Below are 26,048 nucleotides of genomic sequence, written 5' to 3'. Positions count from 1 at the left end.
AGTCTGGAGTATTAAACTTCTTCAGGGAACATATGGAAAAGACTTTTATGAAATGTTTTACTCTCTGAAAATATGGCAGTTTTGATGAAAAAAGTTTGTTTATGGCTATCATATATTGTCCTCTAACTTTCTGCAGGATGAGTTCTATTTCCATTGCTTTTGAATAAATATTTTGCCTTAATTTTATATTGGATTTGGCTTGACAGTCATTCAAAGAAGCATCAGCTTATTTTCCTTCCCAAATGTGATATGTTACATGGGCATGTACTGCACATTAATATATTCCTTGATATATTCCTGAAGTTTCATTTTTCCTGTGTTAAAAATTCTTCAAATCACAGTTGCTCAGCCAAGTAGTGTGCTCTTCCTCACTTGTTTATAGGCTGTTGTGTACATCTAAAGCCTCAGACTAACCACTAATTTCATAACACAACTGTTTGATGTCTCATTAGATTTATTTGTTTTGTGTATTTTACTGGTTATGGTTGTGTTGTTTTTTTTCTTTAATTTTGTTTTTCGAAAACAATCTACATGGATTACCTGCTAGCCTGCTTGACTAGCTAGGCACATCCAAGGCTCTCTGCAGTGCTTCAGCTCGTACTCATCAAGGTGCAGAGGGAAGCAGAAAGGTCTCTTCTTACAGCGCAAGAGGCAGCTTGAACTCCTAGAGCCTTAGCTCAAAATCCCACCTCAGCAATTCAACCTGATTTTGCCGTGAGGTCCTCCAGGTGGCAATGCAGACAAACTAACAGGTCAGAGTTTGTGTTTAAACACACAAAACTGAGAACATGTAAAGTTTAGTTCAGCAAAGTGAGCATTTTGATTATGTTTAATATAAAATAAGATAAACAAAATCATTTGGCAGGGCTGCTGAGTTCATGTAAACAAGCATTGGGTATAAAACAAGAAGGACAAATGTGGTTTATGCAATTCTGTTAACATTACTAGTTGTTTCATAGCTAAGATTTATTTTTAATTTTAAAAAAAATCATAATCAAAATAATTAAAGCTGAAACCTCTAAAATTAGTCACTGTTATTTCTTATTATTGGTACTTAATTCTTCGCAGTCATGTATAATGGTTGCTTTTTAGCCCATGTGGAATGCATGCAAAACATCGCTATTATGATTTCATATTTTATGTACAAATTTTGCAAAGCTGGAAGTATGTGTATAGTTACACATACACAAGGTGTACATGTTTGTGTATGTATACACAGACATATCCGGCAGGTGGCAGGTTTTTCCATATACTTATTCATATATTTTTACTCACCCCAAAGATACATAAAATACTTAATAGTATTTTTCCATATTGTGCTACAGAGATGTTGCAACTATAACCAAAAATGAAAGCAAGCTCCCAGTGTCAACCTACAGGAACTGGCTTAAATGTCTGTTAGCTTTTGTGATTATGTGAAAAGGTGGTTACCTTTTGCAGCATGCCACTCTCATTTATCCTCCAAAATACAGTGCCCACTCGTTAGCATGCCAATTTGACAAGATTGATTTGTTAGGGAGAGGAACTTCAGGGAAATTTAACCTTCTCAATAGGAATTAATTACCAGATGTACTTATTGTAAGCAATCTGTGAACTTTCCCCCCCCCTCCCCCCCAGAAAAGAAAGTCCTCTGGAGTTTCATGAAATGATACTTGATTTCTTTTTTATTTTCTTGAAATTTTCTACCTGCTTATGCAAATTTTTCTTTTCACTTTTATTTGTAGTTTTTTGCCACACTGATATATATACAGAAACGTTAAAGGAAGTGTTCCTAACACACATATTTAATTGTGTGTTTTTCTTCTGTTTTCATCACTATGATATTGCTTCAGTTAAGCATTCCACACATAAACCTACACATTAAATCTTTTGTGATGGATTACCAGGCCACACAATTATTTACAGAAACCACACAAATGCTCCAAGGGGTAATTAATTAATTTATGTGAATTAATAAATATAAAAATTAATGATGTGAATTACTATAATGCTACATAATTTATAACATTTTCCTCCCAGAAAATTCTAAAGCAATTTCTAGGCTACATTAGTCACTTCAGACACTCTAGTGTGGAAAATATATTTCTACTTTGTAATGTGCTATTAGATTTTATCCAGAGCATGAAGAGTAAAAGCCAGCTCTGACAACATGGTATTTGAGGATCTGTAATTCCATTCTATGTGTGCTTCTTAGTGTGTGATAATGGCTTCCCTGGTCTTTTTGTTGTATATAATGGTTGAAGATTTTGTGATTCTTTTACAGATTAAAGTTTAGCAAAGCATTGGGAAATATTTTTAGGGTTTTTCTGGAAAAAAATATTTATTATATAGTTTCTTATCATTGTCAGAACTGAACTTGATGATTTAGAAAGTTCTTCCAACCATATGTTTCTAATATCCGTATCCCTTGAAACTCCTGTAAATTTGTGTTTCATATTGAAACTGATATATTGCATTAGCATTTCTATTAAATACACACTTATTTATAATGTTCTCATCTCTACAGTGCCCAAGCAGAAATTATTATTCAAATTCCAAATGGGATTTTTTTTCCAAGCCCATAATGTCTATCTATTAAAGTGACTTTCAGTAGCTACTTTCATTCATTCATGCTCGAAGTAGAGAAAATTACACACTACCTGTAAACTCCTTATTTATGCTTCCTTCTTTGTTGTCATTGCTGCTTGTTTGCTTTTTCTTTTGATCCAGGCTCTTCTCTCATCAAGTGTGAGCAAATCTTGTTGAAACCTACTGGGCTTTAGTCATTTTTCCTCCAGGCCTTCACTGATTTGCCAACATAAAAAATTCCATCTTTCTTTTTCCCTATTCAAAATGAATGTATCCCTTAACAAGCAGTTTAGTGATAGTCATAGAATGGCTTGGGTTGGAAGGGACCTTAAAGATTTTCTGGTTCTAACCTCCATGCTATGAGCAGGGCTGCTGCCCACCAGATCAGGCTGCCCAAGACTTCATCCAACCTGGCCTTGAACGCCTCTAGAGATGGGGCATCCACAGCTTCTCTGAGCAACCTGTTCCAGGGCCTCACCACATTCTGAGTAAAGAATTTCCTCCTAATATCTAATCTAAATCTTCCCTCTTTCAGTTCAAAACTGTTCTCCTTGCCCTATCACTATGTAAAAAAATCTCTTTCTTTTTTATAAGACTCTTCTAAGTTCTGAAAGGCTGCAACGAGGACTTCCCAGAGCCTTCTCTTCTCCAGTCTTAACAAGCTCAGCTCCCTCAGCCTGTTTTCATTGGAGGGGTGCTTCAGCCTTCTGATAATCTTCATGGTCCTTTTCTGGACTTGCTCCAACTGTTCAATCTTATTCTTGTGCTGTGGGCTCCAGAGATGCGTGCAGTACTCCAGGTGGGGCCTCACGAGGGCAGAGCAGAGAGCAAACACCTCTTTTGCTCACCCCTCTTTTGATGTAGCTGATTCATGTCCAGCTTTTCACCTGCCGGGACCTCCAGTTCCTTATCTGCAGGGCTGCTCTCAAGGATTTCTTCTCCCCATCTGTATTCATGTCTGGGATTGCCCAATGCAGATGCAGCACCTTGTACTTGGCCTTGTTGAATCTCAGGTTCATGTGGATCCACTTTTCGAGCTTTTCCAGGTTTCTCTGGATGACATGTCTTCCTTCTACTGTATCACCTGCACCACTCAGTTTAGTGTTGTCAGCACACTTTCTGAGGGTGCACTCAATCTTGTTATCTAGTTCACTGATGCTGAAGAGCACCAGTCCCAAGGCAGACTTCTGAGGGATATCACTTGTCACCAGACTCCAGTTGGACATAGAACTGTTGACTGTAACTCTCTAGCTATAACTATCCAGTCAATCTCTTTTCTATCAAATAGTCCACCCTTCAGATTCATCTCTCCAAAAAATGTAATGTGGGACCATATCAAGGAAGTTCAGGTTGGTGATATTTGTCTTCCCTATGTCATCTCATTCCATGGTAAAAGTCCATGAGATTGGTCAGGCACAATTTGCCCTTAGTGAAGCCATGCTGGACACAGCCAATCACCTGCCCATCTTGCATTGCCTTACTATAGCTTCCAGGAGGATCTGTTCCATGATCTTCACAGGCACAGCGGTGAGGATCACTGGTCTATAGTTCCCTAGATGTGTCTTTCTCCCTTTGTTTCCCTCTTTCCAGTTGCTGGGGACTTTGCTGGAAAGCCATGATTTTTTTTTTTTTTTTTTTTTTTTTTTGAATATGATAGAGGAGGGCTTGGTAGCTACATCCATTTCCTTCAGGATCTGGCTCCAGATTACATGTTCAGTTTCATCAGGTAGTCTTGAACTTTCTCTTTGCTTACAGTCAGAGAGATTTTGCTGCCCCATCATCAGAGACAGACATGGGAAGTCTGACCTCCAGTGAAGACTGAGGCAAAGAACTTGCTAAGTACGTATTCATTGTTGCCAGTTCCTCCTTCTCATTCATCTGAAGGGATACACATTTTTCAGGCCATTGTACCTATAGAATCTTTTATTTTTATTCTTTGCATCCCTTGTCAAGTTAAGTTCCGTCTGTGTATTGGCTTTTCTGATTACATCCTTATGCATCCAGACAGCATCCCTGTACTCTTCCCAGGACACATTTCACTGCTTCTACTGCCTGTGCATTTATTTCTAACATCTCAGCTTGACCAGCAGGTCTTTGTTCAGCCACACCAGTTTCTTCCCTCCCCTGCTTGATTTCTTGCACATGTGGATGGAGAGTTCTTGACCTCTAAGAAAAGTGTCCTTAAAAACTTGCCAATTCTGATCTGTCTGATTATATAAATCTTAATATTGTTTCCCCAGAATAAGATTAATTCTGACCTTTATTCTGACATGCTATTACTATCCATGTTTTTGTGAGATCTGATCCGGGAAGGGAACTACGTATGTAAGAGGAGGGTGATGGTCTGTGAGAAAAACACACACATGGTTCTTGCTGCAGATGGAATACCAGGGCAGGCATTGGTACACAAAGTACCAGCAGAGATTTAGGCAGGCTGCCCTAGTAAAACAGCAGAGTGACAAAATAAAGTGATTGAACAGGAAAGAACTGAAAATCTTAGGGTTTTCTTGCTAATTTTTATTTCTGTTGGCAATGTAACACCAGAAGGTGAATACAACACTGAAAAGCAAAAAGCAAAAAAATAAAAATAAAACAAGAAAGACAGAGAGCTATAATTGGAAAATATAGCCATGAGTATTTGAGGAATGTTTTCTTCAATAGAGCAGCAAGAATGAAGTTATGACAACTGTATTTCTTTTATGTTGAAGAGGTTTTATAAATTTACTTGTTTGGTGTCCAAAGAGCCTATTTTTTTTGTTCCTACCTTTATGAGCTTATTATGGGATATCTACCAACATACAGCCAGTGCTAGGATGCTGCTGATATCTTTGGTTTCTAATGTAGAGAAGATACTACAGACTTGTTATATGAGTAAATAAACCACCTTATGCCGCTTTGCTTCAATGAGGCCATTTTTGATTCTTGTTGAATGGAGCTTCCACTGTAAGTTCGACCTAGTGATGTCATATTGCAGGTCTTTTCCTTTCTCTGTATGTCCTATAAAATTTTTCTAATCCCCGAACTAGTCCCTCCTTGAGGGAGTTCTGTGGTAGAGTGGTTTGCCTGTTCTTGAGAAATAGGAATTCAAGACTTGCTCCACGTTTATGCCAGAGATTGTTCCCAGTTAAGAAGGCTGCAAATGTCTATTTGATTACTTCAACTGGAGAATCAGGCTGGTCTTAAAAGGTTAAGCGTGTGATTAATGTAAATATAATAGAAAATTGAGTTAATAGTCTGATGGAGACACATTAAATATTTGCAAAAACCCATGACTGAATTTTAGGAAAGGGAGAATCCATAAGAAAATAGCCAAGTAATTTTGATTAATAAATCTATTTTGAGTTTATTCTGTCTCCATAAAATCTGTATATGAGTTGAAATATGTTGAATAAATTATGTCTTCTGAAAATGAATCTAAATATGCCTCACAGAAGCATAGCAAACCTTTTCATGGCCGAACCTTGACAATGCCAAACAGCAAACATTTTCAAATGCATTTTTTTCTAATGTGAAAAGAGGAAAATAGAATCTAATCTACAGTTGTCGTGTTTGAATTGATAAATTCTTGTCTGTAATAAGCTCATCATATCAGTCCTATACAAGAACTTCAGAACCTTTTGAGAGAATAAAGATAAATGTATGTTTGACCATATTTCCCAGTTACAGGTACACTCCATACTTCACATTTGTTCCCTTTTTAATCAGCCACACCTTTTGCTCAAATGTTTACTTATTTTTTTTTTACACCATCAAGATAAAACTTTTAATTTGTTCTTTAGATGAGTACATCTGAGTGCAATGCTTCATAAAAGGAATATGGTACTGCAGAGAGGATCAGGTCTGATGTGGTTTGCATAGTTTTCTAACCAATTCTATAGTGAAAAACACCCACACAATCCATTTTGTTAAATATGTATAAATGTTATTTTTTTTATCTCTCCAATTCTTCTACTGATCATATTTCAGTTCCAAATACAAATGAATAGAGGAATCTTCAAACTGAATTCATTCATCAAACCATTGGATGCACACAATTATAAAAATATGCAAAATATATTTTCCATTTTATTATTATTTCTGGTCTTTACTATGGATGTGTGTGGGAGAAGAACTTTATTATAAGCCATTTCATGGCTTGTTTTGGGATGTTTTATGTAATTCTGTGCCTTTGCCACAGTTCCACAGTAGCCTGTGCAGTTTACCAATATCACAGTATGGCTTATGACCTAGTGAGCACATCTAAGTATGTTGATCCAAGGCAGAGTCCATGGATCTAGATCAGAATCCATGGATCAGAGTCAGTGCTGTGATACGGTCCTCCAAAAGGCTACTCACACAGCTAGAACAAACCTATCCATTTAAATTATTTCCTTGTGTGGGCTTAGCAAATGAAAAACTCATGTTTGTTCATATAAAAATACATCTATGTCCAAATGTGTTTAGTTCTTTTCCACACTTCTCCTTTTTTATTTTTTTCCCTGAATACATTTATTCATCTATTATAATAATCTATTTCTTTTTATGTTGTTAGTGGCAGCTAGAGGTGCTTTAATTTTATGAACCAATTAGTTTATCTTTTATTCCAAAAATTGTGTTATTATTATAACTCTCTGAATATGTTATTATAATATCAGTAGCAAATCCCTTTAGATATAGACTGATCTTCCTGCAGGATCTGACAATAATTTCTTTAACAATCGGGATATGACTCAGATGCTATGCACCAAATTGTCTGTAATAACCTCTCCTTGGTTCCTATTATCTGTCATCACTGTAGATGCGCCTATAAGTTTTCTATAAGATTATCTTTTTGCTAAGCTATTTTACTCATCTGGACCTCATTTGTTTTATGATGCAATATTTGTTCTCATAGCAGAAAAAAAAAAAGTGGATTTCTCTCAGTCTTTCAGGGTTTATCCTGTATTCTTTATGTGAATACTCCTGATTTCAGTAAGACTACTATTGTGAGTAAAGGTTGCAAAATTAGATCTTATATCACATATATCTGAATTTGTCAGAAATATGGCTGTACTCCTATAACCATGTTTCCTTTCATGCTCCTGCTTTAATTATTTTTATAACACACTTATTTTCCATATTTTCTGCATGATTCAGTATTAAGTATGCTGGCTTTTAACAACAACAACAACAATAACAAAAAAGGGAAAGTAATGTTTTATTTGTTTAGTACTGCTGAAAGTATGATTTGACGTGCATAACTGCAAAAGACTTACCCTGACAGTGCTTTAAAGACAAAAATAGAGGATACTTTACAAAAAAAACCTAAAAACAATTAGTTATGAGTCCGTTGAAGTATGGAAAAATAATACAAGAGCTAGAACAGCAAAATCTTGAACAGCAAAACATTGCAAATAACAAAACTAAAACTAGAGACAAACATACACTATTACCTAAGTAAATTAGATTTCAGCAAAACCTCTCTGATCTTTATTAGGCAATGGAATTGGCTGCCCAGGCAGGTGGTGAAGTCACCGACCCTGGAGGTATTCAAGGAACGTTTGGATGTTGTGTTGAGGGACATGTTTAGTGGGAACAATTGGTGATGGGTGGATGGTTGGACTGGGTGATCCTGTGGGTCTTTTCCAACCTTAGCCATTCTATGATTCTATGATTCTATTCTATTAAACAAATGAATATTATGACATTGTTATTAAAATAGTTAGCAAGTGATGGACTTTTACTGTCACAAAAGCACACTTTATCTTGGGCAGACACCTGACATTTTTGAAGACTTCTGTCACTTACTTTGGAGAAAAAAAAGGTATATTGTTTTCTTTTCTGGTGCTAAGCCATCAAATGCAGTGTTATGACAGCTTGGAAAAGAAAATGGAAAGGTCGGGAGCTGGTCCTTATGGAAGTGCAATAAATGAGTTACAAAGGAGAAAGTAAGACAGGGCAGAATCTAGTTAGTGTATATTAGAGGCAGCAAAATTCCCAAGGCTCTTTCCCATGTGAGCAGTTTGGGACAACATGTTGCTCAAATACAGTAGCTCTTTTTCATAATTTGTGACTTCCTTACCTGTTTGAACTCATTGACTTTCAGTGGTTTGGTCAGGTGAAGCCACTTTTTTCCTCTTATTCCATTCCATTTTGTACATGATCCATTTTGTCAGTGGTTTCTACCCCTAGGAAGGGAGGAGCAATTTGCACAGCTGAGCTGTGAGATCACCACTCTGAGTAAATCTAAATTCAGGAAAATCCTGAGGAAGACTGGCCCATTGCAGTTCGAGTAGTCTGCCTGGAGTCTTGAAGCAAACATCACTGAGACGTCTTATAGGAGAATGCCTTTTTGATTGTCTGATAAGGAGAATCTCTACTTTTATAGAACTGCTCTTTCCCCAAGCACTTTAAAGCACTCTTGATGGAAAACATTGATATTATCTGCTTACTTACCCTGTTGACAGATGTTTCTTCATCTCATAGAGACTGTGACAGAAGGAGCAGACACTGACTGAGTGCTGCAGGTAGCAGTCAGGTGCAGCTGTCCTCAAATATAAATAAACTGGTGAACTGTAATCTTAACTGAAAGTGTTAATCCACTGAGCAATGACTAACCATTAAATCCAGTTTTACAGTCTTATATGATGTTCTGCTCTTTACATATCAGCTATAGCTATCTACTATCCCATTTTGATGTATATTAATTAACTGTGCTTCGATTGGGCTATTTTTATGCATTTTTTCCATAGTACTTCAAAAAATGCTACTGGAGAAAAATGTTGAAGGGAATCAATCTAAGTGCTATCAAATATCTATACAACCTGTTTGGAAGAAAAGGATATACATTTTACCTACTATATATATGGAAAGGTCATTGGTCACCAATATGTATAAGAAATTAGCTAAAAATAATTACTTAACAGTTACTATACAGTATCATAAGCTCTGTTCTAATGTAATACGATTTCAATGGAATTTAGGAGGTAGCTGTTGTTATATACCATCCTGGTCCAAATCAGTACAAAACATAACTTTGCCTATGTACTCTCTTTGACTTCTAGAAATTACACTCAGGATAAATACTACCCCACAGTTCAAAACTGTGACATTCAGCCATAGTCTGACTGAAGAAACTAATCCTCTTCCTGGAAAATGCATAGGATCTATATACTATCTACAGGGTTGGATTTCTCCATGTGTATATATATATATAATACACACTTCTATGTATCTTATTTTCAATAAAATACAGTATCTATTTTTTCTTTCTTTTTTTTTCCCTGAAATACTCTCTGCTTTCATAATTAAGGTGTTCATCCTGATCAATAAATTTCTGCTCAAGAGAGGAGGATGGGAGCATTAGTACATGCTCTCACCTTTTTTATAGCTTGAAATTCACAAAAAAATGCTTGTTGAACACATTTAGTTTTTAGATAATCAGTACCTGTGCTGCCAAGGATTATTGAAAGCAGCTGGATGCCTGCCTCTGTACTCCCCCCTTCTTGCAACGGCTGCCAGAACAGGTAGTCAGAAACGGAAAACAGAGAAATATTTAAGCATCTGTGCTCTCTCTCTCTCTCTCTCTCAGGAAAACAGCTGTGGCTTCCATAGGAAGTGTTCATTTTTTCCCATCAGCCAAGACTCTGGATACCCCTGGGTCCAGTTTTCGTACACTGAGCCAAGTAGGATGCAGTTTATGGCTTAAAACTTATGAGAGAAAACGTTCAGGCGGTCCCATCCCTGGCAGAACATTGAGAGAAATTCCCCAGGCTGCAAGCCACATGTGGGCCTCTGACCTTTTATTAGCACACCATGGGAGAGGTTAACAATTGTTGAGACTTCAGCCCTCCCTTTGACATACAAATTAAACAATACCCAGTAGCCTTTCCAAGACAGAATCGTATTTAGGGCACAGCATCCCTTTTAATCTAGAATCCAACATGGGGGGGTGGGGGGGCGGAGAAACAACAAAACTTTAGATTAGGAAGATGATATATTTCTATAAAACTGAAATCTGGATTGATATTTTTTCAACATTGTATAATTCTTCATCATATGGTGACTTGTAACTTTTTTAAGCCAAAGTAATCATGAGATGGAAAGAGTTTCTCACTCCATTTTTAGCTCTTCATTTGGTCAGCGCCATGAGCTAAGGAGCTAAGGTTGCTCAATAGCTGTAGCCATACATGAAATACACTCAATTATCTGATTTTTAAAGATATCCATTGTGTTTATCCAAGCACATAACTGTTGAGAAAAAATACCATGGATTTAGAATTGTTGACATGATGTTTGTCACAGAAAAAAAGTCATGAAGTGCCAAATCTGTCTTTGATATGTTTTTATTCTTTCTGCATTACTATAGTGAATGAAACTGTCTTAGATTTTAGTGAGATGGGAGTTAGAAAGTACTACCTTTTGGGGGAGATAAATGCTTTCTCTGTATTTCACCTAAGGAGCTGTAAACAGTGAAAGTCTAATCTGTGGCAAAGAATGCAAACCGAATATCCCAGCATCCCAAATTTTTACTGTAACCCCTTGATTATACTTTCAGAGTCTTAGAGGCAGATAATTTTGACTGTACAATGCCATATTTTTCATGCAGAGACTCTACTGTGCATAAAATAAGAGTGAGCAAGCTCATGCTTCTGCCACCAGTCTTTGCAGCTAAGATCCAAAGAAAACCAGCGGAAGCTGATCTCTTGTTGATCTCAGTGGAAGCAGGTTCAAATCTTTCCAATGCTAGAAACTGGGGGGGGGGGGATGGGGGGGGGGGGGGAAGTAGCAGCAGATTTTACTTTTCATCCCCTTACTAAGACGACAACCACATCTGAGAATTAAGTTGATGAACGTTGGTTACTGCAGAAAGTGTTTGCTAAGTAGTGGTTGCTCTGTGAGCTAAGCAGTCTCATCTTTCTTGACTGCTGTTGGCAAAGCAGATGGTGTTAGCAAATGTTAGTTTGAGATGAAGAATTCCTTTGTATTCATTGTGAATAAACAGAAATACTGGACTAGCAGGGAGTCTGCACTGAAGGAGGATCAGTTACAGTTATGCCATAGACACATGCCTGTATAACCATTTATATACCTTACAGCTTCCTTACATAGCTGATTCGAATGCTGTACCATTCTTCCTGGCAGCAGCATGTTTTTCTTTTTTTTTCTTTCTTTTTTTTTGTTATTTTCTATGAAAATCTTAGATTTAAAAAAAAAAAAAATCTATAACCCTATTTCATTATTTTCAGCAGTGCCTTATATTCTTTTCTTGTTGCACTATTCTTTCACATATCAGAAGATTAATTTCATTCTTCCTGCTGTGTTTTATTTTCTTTAAGGATACACAGAAGAATTTCTTCAAGCTTTCCTACAAGTCTACTTTTCTAAACCTTCTATCAGTTTTATTTTTTGCTTCAGGACTATATCCAGTTAAGCTATATTTTCTTTAAATACTTCACCTGTTTAGAACAGGCAGGAATGGTTACTGTGTTTTACATGAAACACTGCTGTTAATATAGTCCACTGTGGTACTGAAATCTTTTTGTATCGACATTGTATGGTTGAGGCATTTCTTTGTTTGTGAACTATTCCAACTCTCCAGTTTGTTTTTTTTTTTTTTTTTTTTTTAATGATGTATTCCTGGCTGACCATTTGGTTTCTTCTTAGATGTAGTACTTTTTCCTTCAATTAAATTATACATTTGCTTCAGAATCTGCAGTGTAGTAAAACCATTAGGAAATGTCCTTCTATTAAAAAAAAAAAAAAAAAAAAAAGTAGGGTTTTTTGTTTGTTTGTTTTTTCTTGTTTTGTTTTTTTTGTTTTTGTTTTTTTTTCAGTGTTAGAAATAGGCATATGCATGCCTGTTTTTTTCTCTTAAATTCTAATTTCACTCTGTTTTTGTGATGTAATAGTTGATTCATTGTTTCTTTCTTACTGAAGGCTTTTCCTTCAGGTTAGTTTCATTTAGATTGTATTTCTTTAGTTTTCCTAGTTGAAAGTCTTGATGGGTAAGTAGGAAGATCAGTGGCTTAGCCTATTTGAATACGATCATGGTACAGCAACTTTTACATTATCAAAAGACAGTGAGATTTGGGAATGTGAGTTTCCCAGAGAAAAATAGAAACAATAAGCCAGAACACAGAGAAATTTTGTTGATAGTACGGCAAGAAAGTGACACATCAGTAGTCAAAGGAGATCTGGTGTTTTTTCCATGTACAGTGATGGACACAGGGCTGGACTGACCTCAGCATTTTTCTTTTCCTTGGAACTTTAAAAACAGTCACATTTTACTGCTTTTGGCCTCAAAAAGAGGGTTGGCCAGCATGATGGGTGTGTTCTGTCTGTCTTTAACTTGGACATGTATCTTTTATGGCAAGATTTTTCCTTTATGGTATCAATCCATATTAATGTGTTTCCTTTGCTGAGAACAGCCTTCCATGTTTGCCATCCTTTTGATGAAAGGATTAATTTCACCTAAAAACTCTGTCTTCCAGTCTTCCTTGAATACTTTTCTGGTGGTTTTTTCTTGTTGTTTTTTTGTTTGTTTGTTTGTTTTGTTTTGTTTTGTTTTTGTTTTTCCCACTGTATTGGAAATCCTTTCTGTTTATCACTCAGTTGTTTTATCCCTCTCCGTAAATTCCTGTTCCCTTCTTTCACATTTGCCATTAGTCACAGTAGCCAGCTTTTTCCCATCACTTTCTTTTTAACATCTGCAACAAAGTTTTCCTGTCAGTGATCTAATGTCTGTGGGTTTATAGTTAAAATCTGGGAATTTTTTTTTCCCTCCACAATGTGGACGTATTCCGATTTCAGAGCTTGTATCCAGTCAGCTTTCTCATAACAGCATATATAGCCCACCAGACATCAGAGATCTTCCATTTTGCAGCCACCTTTGTCAGAGAGCTCTCAGCTGACATCACGCTCTTGATTTTGTTCACCATTACCAATGCACTTACACAAAATAGCCACACTCTGAAACAAAACCCATCTATGTAGAAACATATTTTATGCTGGTTAATGGTGGAGAGATTGGGCACAACTTTTTCCTAAGATAGCGTTGTATTAAAGTGATATAAAAATGAAGGGCTTACAGGGGTTCAGTTATTCCTACAGGTGCTAATCAGGTGAATGTTGCACAGTGAGGTAATGTGCAATCCAAATTTTGAAATGTTATAATTGTAAATTTTCTTTATATGTTCAAAGTGCAATCATTTTTTTTGCTTTAATTTTCTTTTAAGTGAGCATGATAGCTTCAAGGGCAGGTCCATCCTGTCCATATTTTAAATGAATTTGCCACATTTTAAGTAAAAAAATACTTCCCCACAGAAGGATTAAGCAGTATAGTACCTATGACTTTATAAAAACAATAATCTTACTCTTACCATGTACAGCAATATACATGTCCAGTCTAGAGTATTGAATTATAAAGCATTCAGTTCTTAAAGCTAAAGGAGAACAATTTAACTTTGATTCAATGTAAGATCACTGCAGTAAAGTATTGATTAAAGGAAAACAAGCTTCATATCTGTTCAACAAGGGAGGATAATATTCTCTTTACATATATTTTAGCTTATATTTTATAAAATTAAATACTTCTTTGCAGATGTCTCTTTTACTTTCCAACTTGTGTTTGAACTATAAGTGGTGCTGTCAGGTGTATGTAATTGTTTTACAGCTGTTGACAGGCATAAAAGTAGTTGAGATGTTTCATCTCAATAGGTACACTTCCTTTTTAAATGTTTAAAAAAATAAACTCAACAGCTTTAGCCAAACTGGAATAGAGCTATCTCAAATATTTTGTTTCTGCTCTGAACAGCTATTAATAAGTCTTTCAATCTCATTTGGCCTTGTAGCCTGCAAAAGATTAAACCAGTATGTTTACAGACTGAGATATTTTTAAGATTTGTCAACGTTATGAAAGATTTATTTTTAATTGTTCTTTTAAAGTATGCTAAGAATTTTTTTTTCCAAGATTTTTTTTTTGCCTGTTGTTTCTCGAATTGGAGAGAAAATTAAAGCTGAAAAAATGCAGGCCTTTTCATTTAAAAAAAAAAAAAAAAAGCAAAGTTTGGAATTAAGTTTTTAAACTGTTAATGTGTTTTTCAGTACTCCATTGTCAAAAATGTAAAAAGCATTATTTCACTGATTTTCCTTCCAACACTGCACCCATCAACCAGTCTGGTGTGGTAAAGCTAGTTAGTATTAGTACACCAGACACTGTACAAGTCCAGTGATGCTTATCCGTCTTGTTCACCAGGAGCAAGGTATGGAGCCAGCAACCAAGAGAGGTTCAGATTATGGACTGGGTTTCCCTAATTGATGGCTCAGTGTCTGAACTTTCTGGCAAAACTGTAATGACTGGTAGAGTGGGCATGAATGATAATTTTCATATTTTTAAAACTTAAGCCCATGGATTCATGTATCTGCATACAATTTTTAATTTCGAGAAATACTTTCAAAAGAAGGACTTTAACCACTACAAGTAAAAACAGAAAGTAAATACAAAGAGCTTCAAAATGTGTTTATCAGACACGTGTTTTTAGGTGTTATGTCTTTTGTGTGAATTTGAAAGTTCGGTTTTAGGAGTAGTATAAAGCCACTAGGTTTTCTGACATGCACCTAGACATAAACATGGGAAGTAATAGGTAGATAGAGATGAGAAGTAATTTAAGACTGGCAAATACAAAAAGAACAAATTGTGGCTTTTACATTGTTTCTCAAATTAGTCATTTTAAAAGATAATGGCAATGTGGTGGTACAAATTACTGGTTAGTGGTAAAGTTGGAAACCTGGAGAATAGCACCATGAGCAAAAAATGTGTAACAGAGTAAGTAATATGTTTGCATTTTTTATGAGATTCTTAAGCTCAAAGTATGATTGACAGTTTATAATTACTAAAGAATTTTTCTCAAAATTCCTTTTAAAAACCAGTGAAAAGGTGCAGAAGTTATTTTAGAGTGTTGAATATATAAGAGGACTTCAGTTTAACAGAGTTCTGCTTTAGAGTACAATTCAAAAAGGCTAAATATTTTAGAATCATTTAGGTATTTGTGCATGGAATTAAGTAACTTACTATGGCAAGTGTTCTCAGATATATCAGTAAAACATTTTGACAACTTTTGTACTGAAGATCCTGAGGAGAGTTTATGTGTATGTTAATAAGTATAATGTTGATATCATCCCTAGCTTGTATTAGCTCAATGCAAGGTAACATGCATTGAAGTTCCTATTCATGATTGACAGCAAAGCTTCCTGGTTTCAGGTTTTTGTTTTGCTTTGTCTTGTTTTTGTCCTTTCAGGAATGAGGTAAAACATTCAGAATTCTAGTGTTTAGGTTGTAGATTATTCTTTGACCCCAGAAGAAAGGAATAAGTAATAATTAAATAGGATACGTACACAAGTGATTTGAAAGGCCATGGTCTAGTAGGATTCAACTTATTGTGCTGGCTGCACATAGACCATTTTGGATCTGCCTGTGTGAAAATCCCCATCTGTTTAGCTGAGAGATGCAAGGTAGTAGCTCAGGTGCAGTGCCAGGAAAGTCAGCCGACCTGGTGTTGTGCTGAAATTCTTAGCAGCTTCTGTCCTTGCTAACTCAAGCATCTCTGCAGTGCATTTCATTTCATAGTGGGGATGTGTCCAGCTGTGAAAGCAATTGAAAGATATATATCCTGCCTCCATTATCTTTCTTTGTCTTTCCTGGATGTGTAACATAGGACTTTTAGGATGTGGGGGCATTTACAGACTATGTTTTCATGCTTATCCGGCTTTAGAGGCTCAGACCATATTTTAATAAAAGAATAATGTTTAAAATGTTTAACAGAATCTGAAGAAGATGTACATATTTCTTCCCTATTATTTTCTCATCATCTGCTAATTATGAAGTACAAAACTAATGGAGTATATCATACCAGCAGGAATCCTGTCCATGAGTGAACTGTTGATATATTTTTGTGGGGGATTAAGGTACTTGGATTAATTGCATGTGTGCCAATAATCTATTAATACACACTTTGTTCTATGTCTGGTACATAATGAACCTGTGAGATGTGTGCTGCATCAATAGTCTAATTGTTTATGATGAACCCTCATGGAGAATTTTCAGACATCCTGCTACTTCTGCAGAAATCTTGGACAAATGCTGTGAAGCTGCTACTATTGTTGTTCCCTTCTATCCACAGTTCTCTCACCCTCCCCCCAAAATAATAATAATAAGCTTCCCACTTTTTGGTGTTGTTATTGCAAATTGTTTGCTAGTGCAGCAGTCTACATGATCTGTGCACTCTACACATGCGTTCTGTATCTACTGCTAAAATCATGGCATTTCTCTACTAGCCTCAGACTGCTGATTTCAAAACATTGCACTAATAATGAAGATGCATGTAGCTGTTACCCAGATCCTGACATCTCAAAACAGTAAACCTCGTACTCCTCTTCTCAGACATATTTTCCATCTCCTCTGTGTAGTTCTGCACATTCTTGTTTACAAGTAGTCTTGTATGGAGATGTGGGAAAACAGTGATAGCGTGAGTGAAAACTAACTTGTGAAATCTGGGATTGTATATTTAACCATTTTGTTATTATATTATATAGTTATTATATTGTATTTTATATTAACTATCAGTTTGTCCTCTCCATATTAACTAGAAAAGAATAATGATATGCAAAACCAGCTTTCTCAATCTAAAGATTATTCTTAATACTCATAATGTAAAATGATTTCCAGTGCTTTTGGAGAGAAAAAGTATAGAAAAACCTTTGCAATGTTTAATTTGCATTATCAATTAAACAATTTGCAGTGTCAGATTGAGAGGGCACATCACTGACAGTACTAGGCCTATTTTTTTATGTGAACAGTAAACCTCATGAAGTTTCTGAACATGCTGATTTTCATGAACCCACACTAGAGCTAGTTGTGTATCCTAAATATAGTGGATTTGTTGAACAAATACAAACTACCCCTGCAGTGAAATTTGGAGTAAACAGCTCTGAGCAGAACCTGAGAAATGTTAGAGAATCATTGAATGATTTAGTATGGAAGGGATCTGAGGACTTGTTCAAAATTTTTCCTTTCCTTAAAGTAGAGGTATCTTTGGACACTTTACAGTCTACATTTCTAGACCAGTGTCTAAAGTCTTCTAATTCTGTCCAGATGAAATCTGCAAGAAAAAAATACAAGACTGTGTCTAGGCAACTCAGACCTACAAAAGTCATTATAAAAAGAGAAAATGGCAGAAAATAACATTAGTGATCATTAGCAAAGCTAATCACACAGAATTGGGTGCCTGAATTTAGCTAATTATTTTAAAATGGTTTACAGCTTAATAAACTTAGATCACTCTAGTGGGGATTTGTTGTGAACAGCAGACTCAATCCTGCATTCAGTCCATTAGCTAAGGCAACTTTTTCTTATGAATAATGCTATTTACATTTCTGTAGACTTATTCACAGTGGGAACACAGGCTATATGGAAATAGAAAGACTGTAGGGAAGGAGATAATATAAACATTTGGAAGAAGTCTGTCTTCCTCCAGCAGTCTAAAGGAGAGCCCATAATTAGTCTGTAGTTACTTGAACAGATAAAGATAACAGGTGCTTATACTGAGGCGGCAAAAAGTTTGCATTTTAACATTCCTGGTTGTATGCTTGTGAGAAATTCTGATTTCAAGATGAACTGCTGCATTCTACAACTATTGTTATCGCAGAATCATAGAATCATAGAATGGCTTAGGTTGGAGAGGACCCTAAAGATCATCTAGTTCCAACCCCCCGCCATAGGCAGGGTTGCAGGCCACCAGATCAGGCTGCCCGGGATGCCATCCAACCTGGACTTGGATCCCTCCAGAGATGGGGCATCCACAAACTCTCTGGGCAGCCTATGCCAGTGCCTCATCACCCTTTGGACAAAAAATTTCTTCCTAAAATCTTAATCTTACATCTTGTAGTTTGAAATTATTCCCCCTTGTTCTATCACGATCAGACCATCTAAAAAATCACTCCTCCTGCTGCTTGTAAGCTTCTTAAAAGTACTGAAAGGCCACAATGATGTCTCCCTGGAGTCTTCTCTTCTCCAGCCTAAACAATCCCAACTCCCTCAAACTTTCTTCACAGAAGTGCTCCAGCCCCCTGATCATCTTTGTGGCCCTCCACTGGACCTGTTCCAACAGCTCCATATCCATCCAGTACTAGGGCTCTCATGCTTGGACACAGTACTCTGGATGGGGCCTCACAAGGGCAGAGTAGAGGGGGACAGTCACCTCCCTCACCCTACTGACCACCCCTCTTGATGCAGCACAGGATACAGTTGGCCTTCTGGGTTGCAAGCACACACTGCTGGCTCACGTTCAGCTTTTTGTTATATATTTTGTATTTGTAGAGGAACTTTTATCAGTGTAAAAACAAGAAAGCGTGCTCTTTAATTCTTCTTGTTTCAAAATTGACTAAATTAGGAAACTGATATACAAATATTTTTACCAAGAGACAAATACTAATCAGTTTGGACTGTTTGAGAAAGAATGGTAATTTATGTGAAAAATGTAAATTTATGTAAAAATTTAGATAACTGTAAAAGGGAAAAACAAGCAAACAAACTAAAATCACACTTAGGGTCCTAGAACGTTGAACAGAAATTTCAAAATACCTATGTATAAGTTTCAGGAACTCTGTTTTCTCCAGTACATTAAAAAAAATACCAGTCAGTTATAGTTTAAGTCGCCTGGTAGAATGCTCTTCTGCTGCTTCCTGCTGCCCACACTACCGTCTGCTCTGAATTCTGGCATGCATCAGCTTGGTTTTCCATTACTGACATCTCCTGACTGCACCATTTATTCAAGTGGGACAAACCTTTTACCTCCAGAATATGCAGCAGTAATCAGAAGAAACTGAACTCCAGCCCCCACAGCAAGTTTCTGCTTGCTCACCGCATGCAGCTGGCTCCGCTCATTATAGGTCAGCATTATAACTAGAGAGCCAGCCAGAACTTCTGTCATGCAAGGGAGGACATAGCCTCTTATTTTTTTTCCCTGATTTTTTTTTTTTTTTCTCAACCTTCCAGCATTATTATTTCATGAATATGTTATTTTCCATCAAGTACTGGCAGTCCTGACATTGATAGGTAGACAATCAATACTATTGTAGAATGATGAAGCCAAACTTGTTCTGCAGATCCACAGTGTGCATTATGTGGTTTTTCATTCTGGATGTAATAACTGCAATTTGAAGTACACCCCCACAGGCACTGATTGCATGCTTTATGAAAATCACAATGAGTAATTTAATTAAGAAAAAAGAAATTACATAGCTCTATTTTTAAAAGAAAAAGTCATCCAAGATGTTTTTTTCATTTTCAGTCTATAATAGCAATAACCATCTTTAGCTGAGAACATTTCCTGGGGCTTAATGGCCCATAGCTGTGCTTCTTCAGGTGATCATCATCTCCCAGCAGTCATTAATCCCCTACAAATGCCCTGCATTTCAGTCATTAAATGTGCTTAAGAATGCTTCTGAAAATGAAATACTTCTATATTTAATGTGTCTTCCAGGAATAGAAATGATCTTTTGAGGTGAGGAATGAAAAGAGTTTAGTAGCGTGTCAGAGAAGTACTAATTTTGACAAGTGGATAAGATTTGTTTCTCAAGATAGCATGACAAAGAGTTTTTCCACCGTCAGAAGATGTTATCATTTTACGTATGCCACAATTCACATGGATCTCAATTGCTTAACAGGCAAATCAGAAATGCAGATAGTTATTTATAATAGTTTTTCTTCTACATCAACATTGCAGTGTAGAAATAAAGCAAATCTCACAAAACAAGAAGAGTATGTGCCTGCCGCACTGCTTCTCCTCTCCATACCTGTAAAATTGAGTTATGTAGTGATGTAGCCAAGTTTTACAAAGTGCTCGTGATAACAAAGGAAAAAAAAAGTTAACTTTTTCTGAAACTTCGATAAACAAGTATTTTGGTGAGAATTTTGTGAGTCTTTCTTAAAAATGAGAGATATAGCACTAGTGGTGTCATCAGAATTTCTAAATACACAACCTATCTTTGGCCAAGTAGAGTTATAATCTTTAATGAGAATAGTTGAAGAGAATTTTTCTTGAAAGAGAATTTTATTTTATTGGATTGGAGTTGTACTTAATTGTTATTTGGTGTTACTTTCATGCTAATAATTATGCAGTGTACAGATAATGTGAGGCTGTACTTGTCCCAGATAGGTTGTGAGGCGAACCAGACTTCATTCCATCCCATGCAGAATTAGTACCTCTTAGGTATTATGGTCATTTTTTATTTATATTGGACATTCAGATCTCATGTACTTTGATGAATGACTGTGCAGATGAAGACAGTAGTAGGTTTTGGGACCATACATTTTTAAATGTTGAAAGTTAAATGATGTTAATTTTAAAATTGGAGCTGTCCTAGTCAGTACTTTTATATTGCAGATAAAACTGAAAAAAATACTATAACTTGATTCCAAAAATCTTTTTAGTTTGAATTTTCTGTCTCTTCAAACAAACAAAAGAAATCACCTGGACAAAATATCTTCCAGGACAAACTGAGTGTTTATTCAGTTCATGCTTACTTCAATAACCCATGACTGTCATATTTTTGAAAACTTTATTCCAAATGTGGAAGTCAAAGATTTATATCAAAGATTTTAAAGTGCAACATTTCACACATACACATGCAAAGCAGTATTTTTTATCCTCCTCTACTTGTTTAGACAAAGCTATTACCTGAATTAGATTCAACCCTGCAAATATTCCCACTTATCCCCAAGTGTTTTTTAGCAAGCTAACTAATAATAATAAAACAGCAGATTTCTTATTAAAATTCATTGGCTGGCAAAAATGCATGGAGCAAAGGAAAACACTATTTTTCCTAAATTATTTCAAATCTAGACCATATGTCAACGCAACTTGTAGGTTGGGGGGGTAATTATCTATCTAAAGTACTGCAACTGGAACACTTCATTTACCATAGACTGTTTTTAAGACTACTTTGTGTACTACCATGCAAATTGCAATGTGAGCAATCTTCAGACATTTACCAGGAGAAAAAAGTCAACATTTTTGCACCTACCTTCTGGCACAAAATGTGTTATTGTCCTGTCTTATTGTATGTGACTCTGAGCACGCCAAATCCAACCTCTATTACAAAATAGAGAAGGTCATACAGATTTTGCAAGTTACCTTGTTTTGACACCATTCAGAAAGAAGAAATGGAAACAAGAAGAGTACTAGAAAAAGAAAACACACTTTCTTAAGGTGAATTTATCAATATGCCTAGAATACTTCTGTAATTTTTCCTCTTAGGAGTTTTGTGCTTTTATTCACTCATGTTTACAGATAAGTATCATTTTTAAAGTATTATGTAATGCTTATCATTTTAAATTTTGTGTTGTAGGTGTTGTTTTCTCTCTGCATTGCATTCTGGGGAATTCAAACTATGAGACGGATTACTTCATCTAAAGATAAACATCTTTGAAAGAGCAGATCTGACACCGCTTGAATTATGGAAACAGTGCTTTGGAATAGCCTTCCTTGGAATTAATTAGCTATGACTTACTGAATCATACATATTACATAAATATAATAATACATACATTTTTCATATGATAGGAGGGGTTTGATTTCATATGAATGTTTGAAAGATTCATTGGGAAGTGAATTTATTTTTATTTGATTTTTAAAATATTTAATTTACCTCTCTATTTAAATAAAATGTTCATTCATAATGTATATTTTTTTGCATCCAAGGTGTCACTATGTCTTAGAAGCCATGTAAAACTAATAGCATTTCTGAGTACTTTTATTAGTAGTTAACCATATGTGAAAAGTATTTTCAGAATAGGAATAATTAAAAACATATCTGTAGCAATCCGGTATAAAGCAACCAGCTGATATTTGAATATCAGTTTTTCCGTAACGATCATACACAGTTTGGTGTTCCTAGCATACAGCTACATGAAGATGTATAGTTGAGGCAAGAAAATTATGAAAAACAGCATGATAAAATATCTCAAACTAGTATGAGTTGAAATATCTTCAGAAAAGTTGACGGATGTATGCATTTTATAATACAGGCTTTCAGCTTAGACTGAGTTATTTAAGGAGTACACCTGCAGTTGCCAACCTTAGATACTGATCAAGCCAGCCCTTGCACACAAGTATCCCATTGACTAATGTTACTCACATGACAAAATATTTGCAAGGCTGGGCCCTTAATTCCTCGTAATTTCCTGTGGAGGTGATCTCAGGAGAGGTGCACATCTTTCAGGAGCTGCTGGAAAGATGTTTTCTACTAAGATAGGAAAATTAAATACAAATGGTAAAGGGAGTCTCCAAACAGCAGGACTGGCAAAAATACTGGAGCTAGGTTGTTTTTCTTTCCTCACACTCTTCCAACTTCTACTTGGCTCCAGATCTTTTAGTAGTACTTAAAGTCAAGTAGCTAAAAAATGCAAGCTGTCTTGCATGCTTCGAGCTAACAATAATACTTGGATTAAAAATGGTATTGTTTTGTTTTTCTTTCATTCCATTCTCTTTTAAGATATTAGCGGCATGCTAACCAACTTCACATATGAAGTCAACCTATTTTTAATTAATGCATTTTTTCAGTCTTTAGCCATAGAAGATGCCACAGACTATGTAATCGGATGTTTCCAAAAAGTCGTAAGTCAGACATTGAAGTTATATAAAGGAAATTGCAACAGTGTCTAGTGGAAGTATCAGCAAGTTTTATATAAATTTATATAAATTCTTACTTTAAACCACAAGTTTTAAGTTACTCCATATTTAGATCAAGTGACTGTTGCCCATCACTTTAAAACCTGAAATATTCAACGGAGAAATTAGGTGTTTGTTCTGTTAGAGGTAGTAATATCTGGGCTCCAAAGTAAGGATGATACCTTCCTAAATTTAAGGCATGTTTAAATAAAAGATTTTCTTGTATATCTTCTTCACTGTAAGTAATAAGAAGATTTAAAAAATTGCTCCATGAAAACAATAAAGAAAATAATATTTAAAATACTTGTTTAAAAGTTTAATTTAAACATTTATTCATAATCTGGTATAAGTAAATGTCTATTTAAGAAATGGATAGATCCAATTGTATACCTGTGAGTACAATCTCATGGTTAACATACTTGTGCAGCAGCCAGGAGTTTTACTATTTCTGACCAAAACTTACCATCTCTTTGCCTGAATTTCCCCATCTGTGGAATCGCAGTGATAGCAATACTGATCTGATTCCAGAAGTAAAACAAGATCTACTAACATTGTAATTTACTACCCAAGTTAGTGCATCTATACTTTCAAAATTTCTGGCACTGACATCAACATTACTCAAAAATTTTCTGGTCAATTTAATGACGGAGTACTATAATAAAGAGTCATATTGAAAGTCAGTTTCCGTAACAAAATAAATAATATAAAGAGACAAGAACAAGATAATGGGTTGATATCTTCTAGTTTTCTCTTGGTCAGCTGAGGTAAAACTCTGTGTCTCTGTATTTCTTTCTGAAATGGAGTTTCAACTTTCTGTGTTATCAGTTGTTCTCAAGACACTGAAAATCTGCATTTAAAAATTCAGTCTTTGAAGGACAATAGTGAAGATCTAGATTAATTTTTAAAGATATCATAATGAATTTCATTAACTTACAAGAAGTAAGGAAGAGAATGTGATTTCAAAAGTAAATTCAGATTGAGATATAAGTATCTCATGCCTATCAGTGTTCAGAGATGTTTGGACAAGGCCCTCACTAATATGCTTTAATTCAGCCCTGATGAGGTCACGCAGTTGGACTAGATGATCTTTGAAGATCTATTCCTAGACCCAGGAAAGGACTATACTATTCTATATAAATCACTGTTTTCTTATTCTATCATTTGCCTACAAAATAAAATGAAAATATACAGAAAACTGACAAATACAGAAGGCACAGTAGTTTAAGTAATATGTTATTCCAGAGAGAACAGTTATACCTTTATGGGATCCATTCTGACAAATTAAATGTGCAAAATACAGGCTTGAGATATAATTCAACTGTATAATTTCTAAAGCCTTCTTAGAGAGACTGAACTCTACAGAAGTCGTACTTTCCTACCTTTGAAGTCTCTCACTTCCCAGCCTGATGGGAATTTGGAAATGAAACATTCCTCTGTTTGCCACCCCAATTTGGCCAACTTTTCTGAGGGTACCTACCACTGGAAATATCTTACATGTCTAACAGGGCAGCATCCCTTTTAAAAACTTGTAACTTAGTCTTTAAAACAGAGGCCCAATTCATCTCCTCTTTCCAAGGAATTTTAAACTTTTTCCCTACTTCCAAGGACAATTGCCATTGTGTATATTTTATCAGAAAACATGGTGCAGGAGAGAAGAAACTTGAGAGAATGATTCCTCTGGCTGGAGACTCAAAGAAGCTCATTGTATTGGATATCCCAGTCTCCTGTATTTTATAGCAAAGTCCACTACGTATATATATGCAATTCTCTGGTTACAGTATGGAAGCTAGAGTTCACCTTTCCCAGAAAAGAGTTTCATGGACAGGCTTGTAGAAACACTCTTGACTTCATCATTCTCCTCTTAGCTATGTGATAGGTAGCTATATCCCTGTTAAGTTGCTTGTCATAATTTTATAATAGAAATTATTTTAATTTTTAGACACTTTAAACCAATACAAGATCTAGTCAGATTGACTCTATTATCAAGAGGCTCTGGAGGCCAGCTGGCTAGTGAATGGAAATATGCATCATTACTATATTACATACCATTAATTGAATGAATTAAATTCCGACTACAAACGTTGCTTATAATTAGGATATATCTTCTTTCCTCACATTTTTCAGATTTCATGGCTTATTTATTTGTTATTTGTCTATATTGCTTAGTTCCAACAATTGTAGGTGAATTATATGAGAGTACTAGTAAACTATATATATATTTATTTTGTTTAACAGATGTTGCGCAAGTAACTGTTTTTCTTTTAGAGATCCACAGTTTTATATCTCCGGAAACAATAATGTTTTGCAAGCTAAAGCCTTGGTATCACATGTCCAAGTCAGAAACATTATAATCACATTTGTAGTATATGCAATATTGCTTAAGACTTCAATTTGGTTTTGTTTATCTTTAAAATTCCCAGTGTCACACACCTTTGGGTGAAAACCAAAGATCAACAGAATCTTCTTTTTCTTTTTGCAAGAGTTCTGAAAAGTGACTTCCCTTACTCTTTCCAGCTGTTGTAATGTCATACCCTTACACAAGGCCTTGCCCAAAGTTTGTACACATCAGTATCATGTTACTGAAAATCCAGAAGTAAGCAGCTGAATCCTTTGTTTGCTTCAGACTTGACTGTGCCACTGAAGTCACTGAAAATTTTGTTGCTGTCCTTCATATTGGAACATTCCCTATGTTGAAACAAGAATGATGCAATATTCACTGCGACTCAAGCTTTGGTTACAGTGCATTAATTAAAAGTAACAGTGTTGCACAGCTACTTCTTCCTGTAAGCTGCT

At 35.6% G+C, this 26,048-nt stretch overlaps 1 protein-coding gene across 6 annotated transcripts in view; it reads left to right on the top strand.

Moving 5' to 3' along the window:
• Positions 1 to 22,268, top strand: part of AGMO (alkylglycerol monooxygenase) — a 181,996-nt gene extending 159,728 nt beyond the window's left edge. For 4 of the 6 annotated variants that reach the window (XM_001235520.6, XM_015281873.3, XM_040695837.1 and 1 more), the window contains exon 13: positions 21,934 to 22,268. In XM_001235520.6, coding sequence (XP_001235521.5) covers positions 21,934 to 22,014 — 81 coding nt within the window. In that variant the 3' untranslated portion in view covers positions 22,015 to 22,268. Of the gene's footprint in view, positions 1 to 4,323; positions 4,408 to 21,933 lie in introns of those variants that run through there. The other 2 variants (XM_046937611.1, XM_046937602.1) reach the window with 1 other exon arrangement.
• Positions 22,269 to 26,048: the final 3,780 nt, after the last annotated feature.

The sequence above is a fragment of the Gallus gallus genome, chromosome 2 (genome assembly GCF_016699485.2).
Source record: "Gallus gallus isolate bGalGal1 chromosome 2, bGalGal1.mat.broiler.GRCg7b, whole genome shotgun sequence".
In the NCBI taxonomy this organism is placed as follows: Eukaryota; Metazoa; Chordata; class Aves; order Galliformes; family Phasianidae; genus Gallus; species Gallus gallus.
This window is presented reverse-complemented; position numbering and strand designations above follow the sequence as displayed.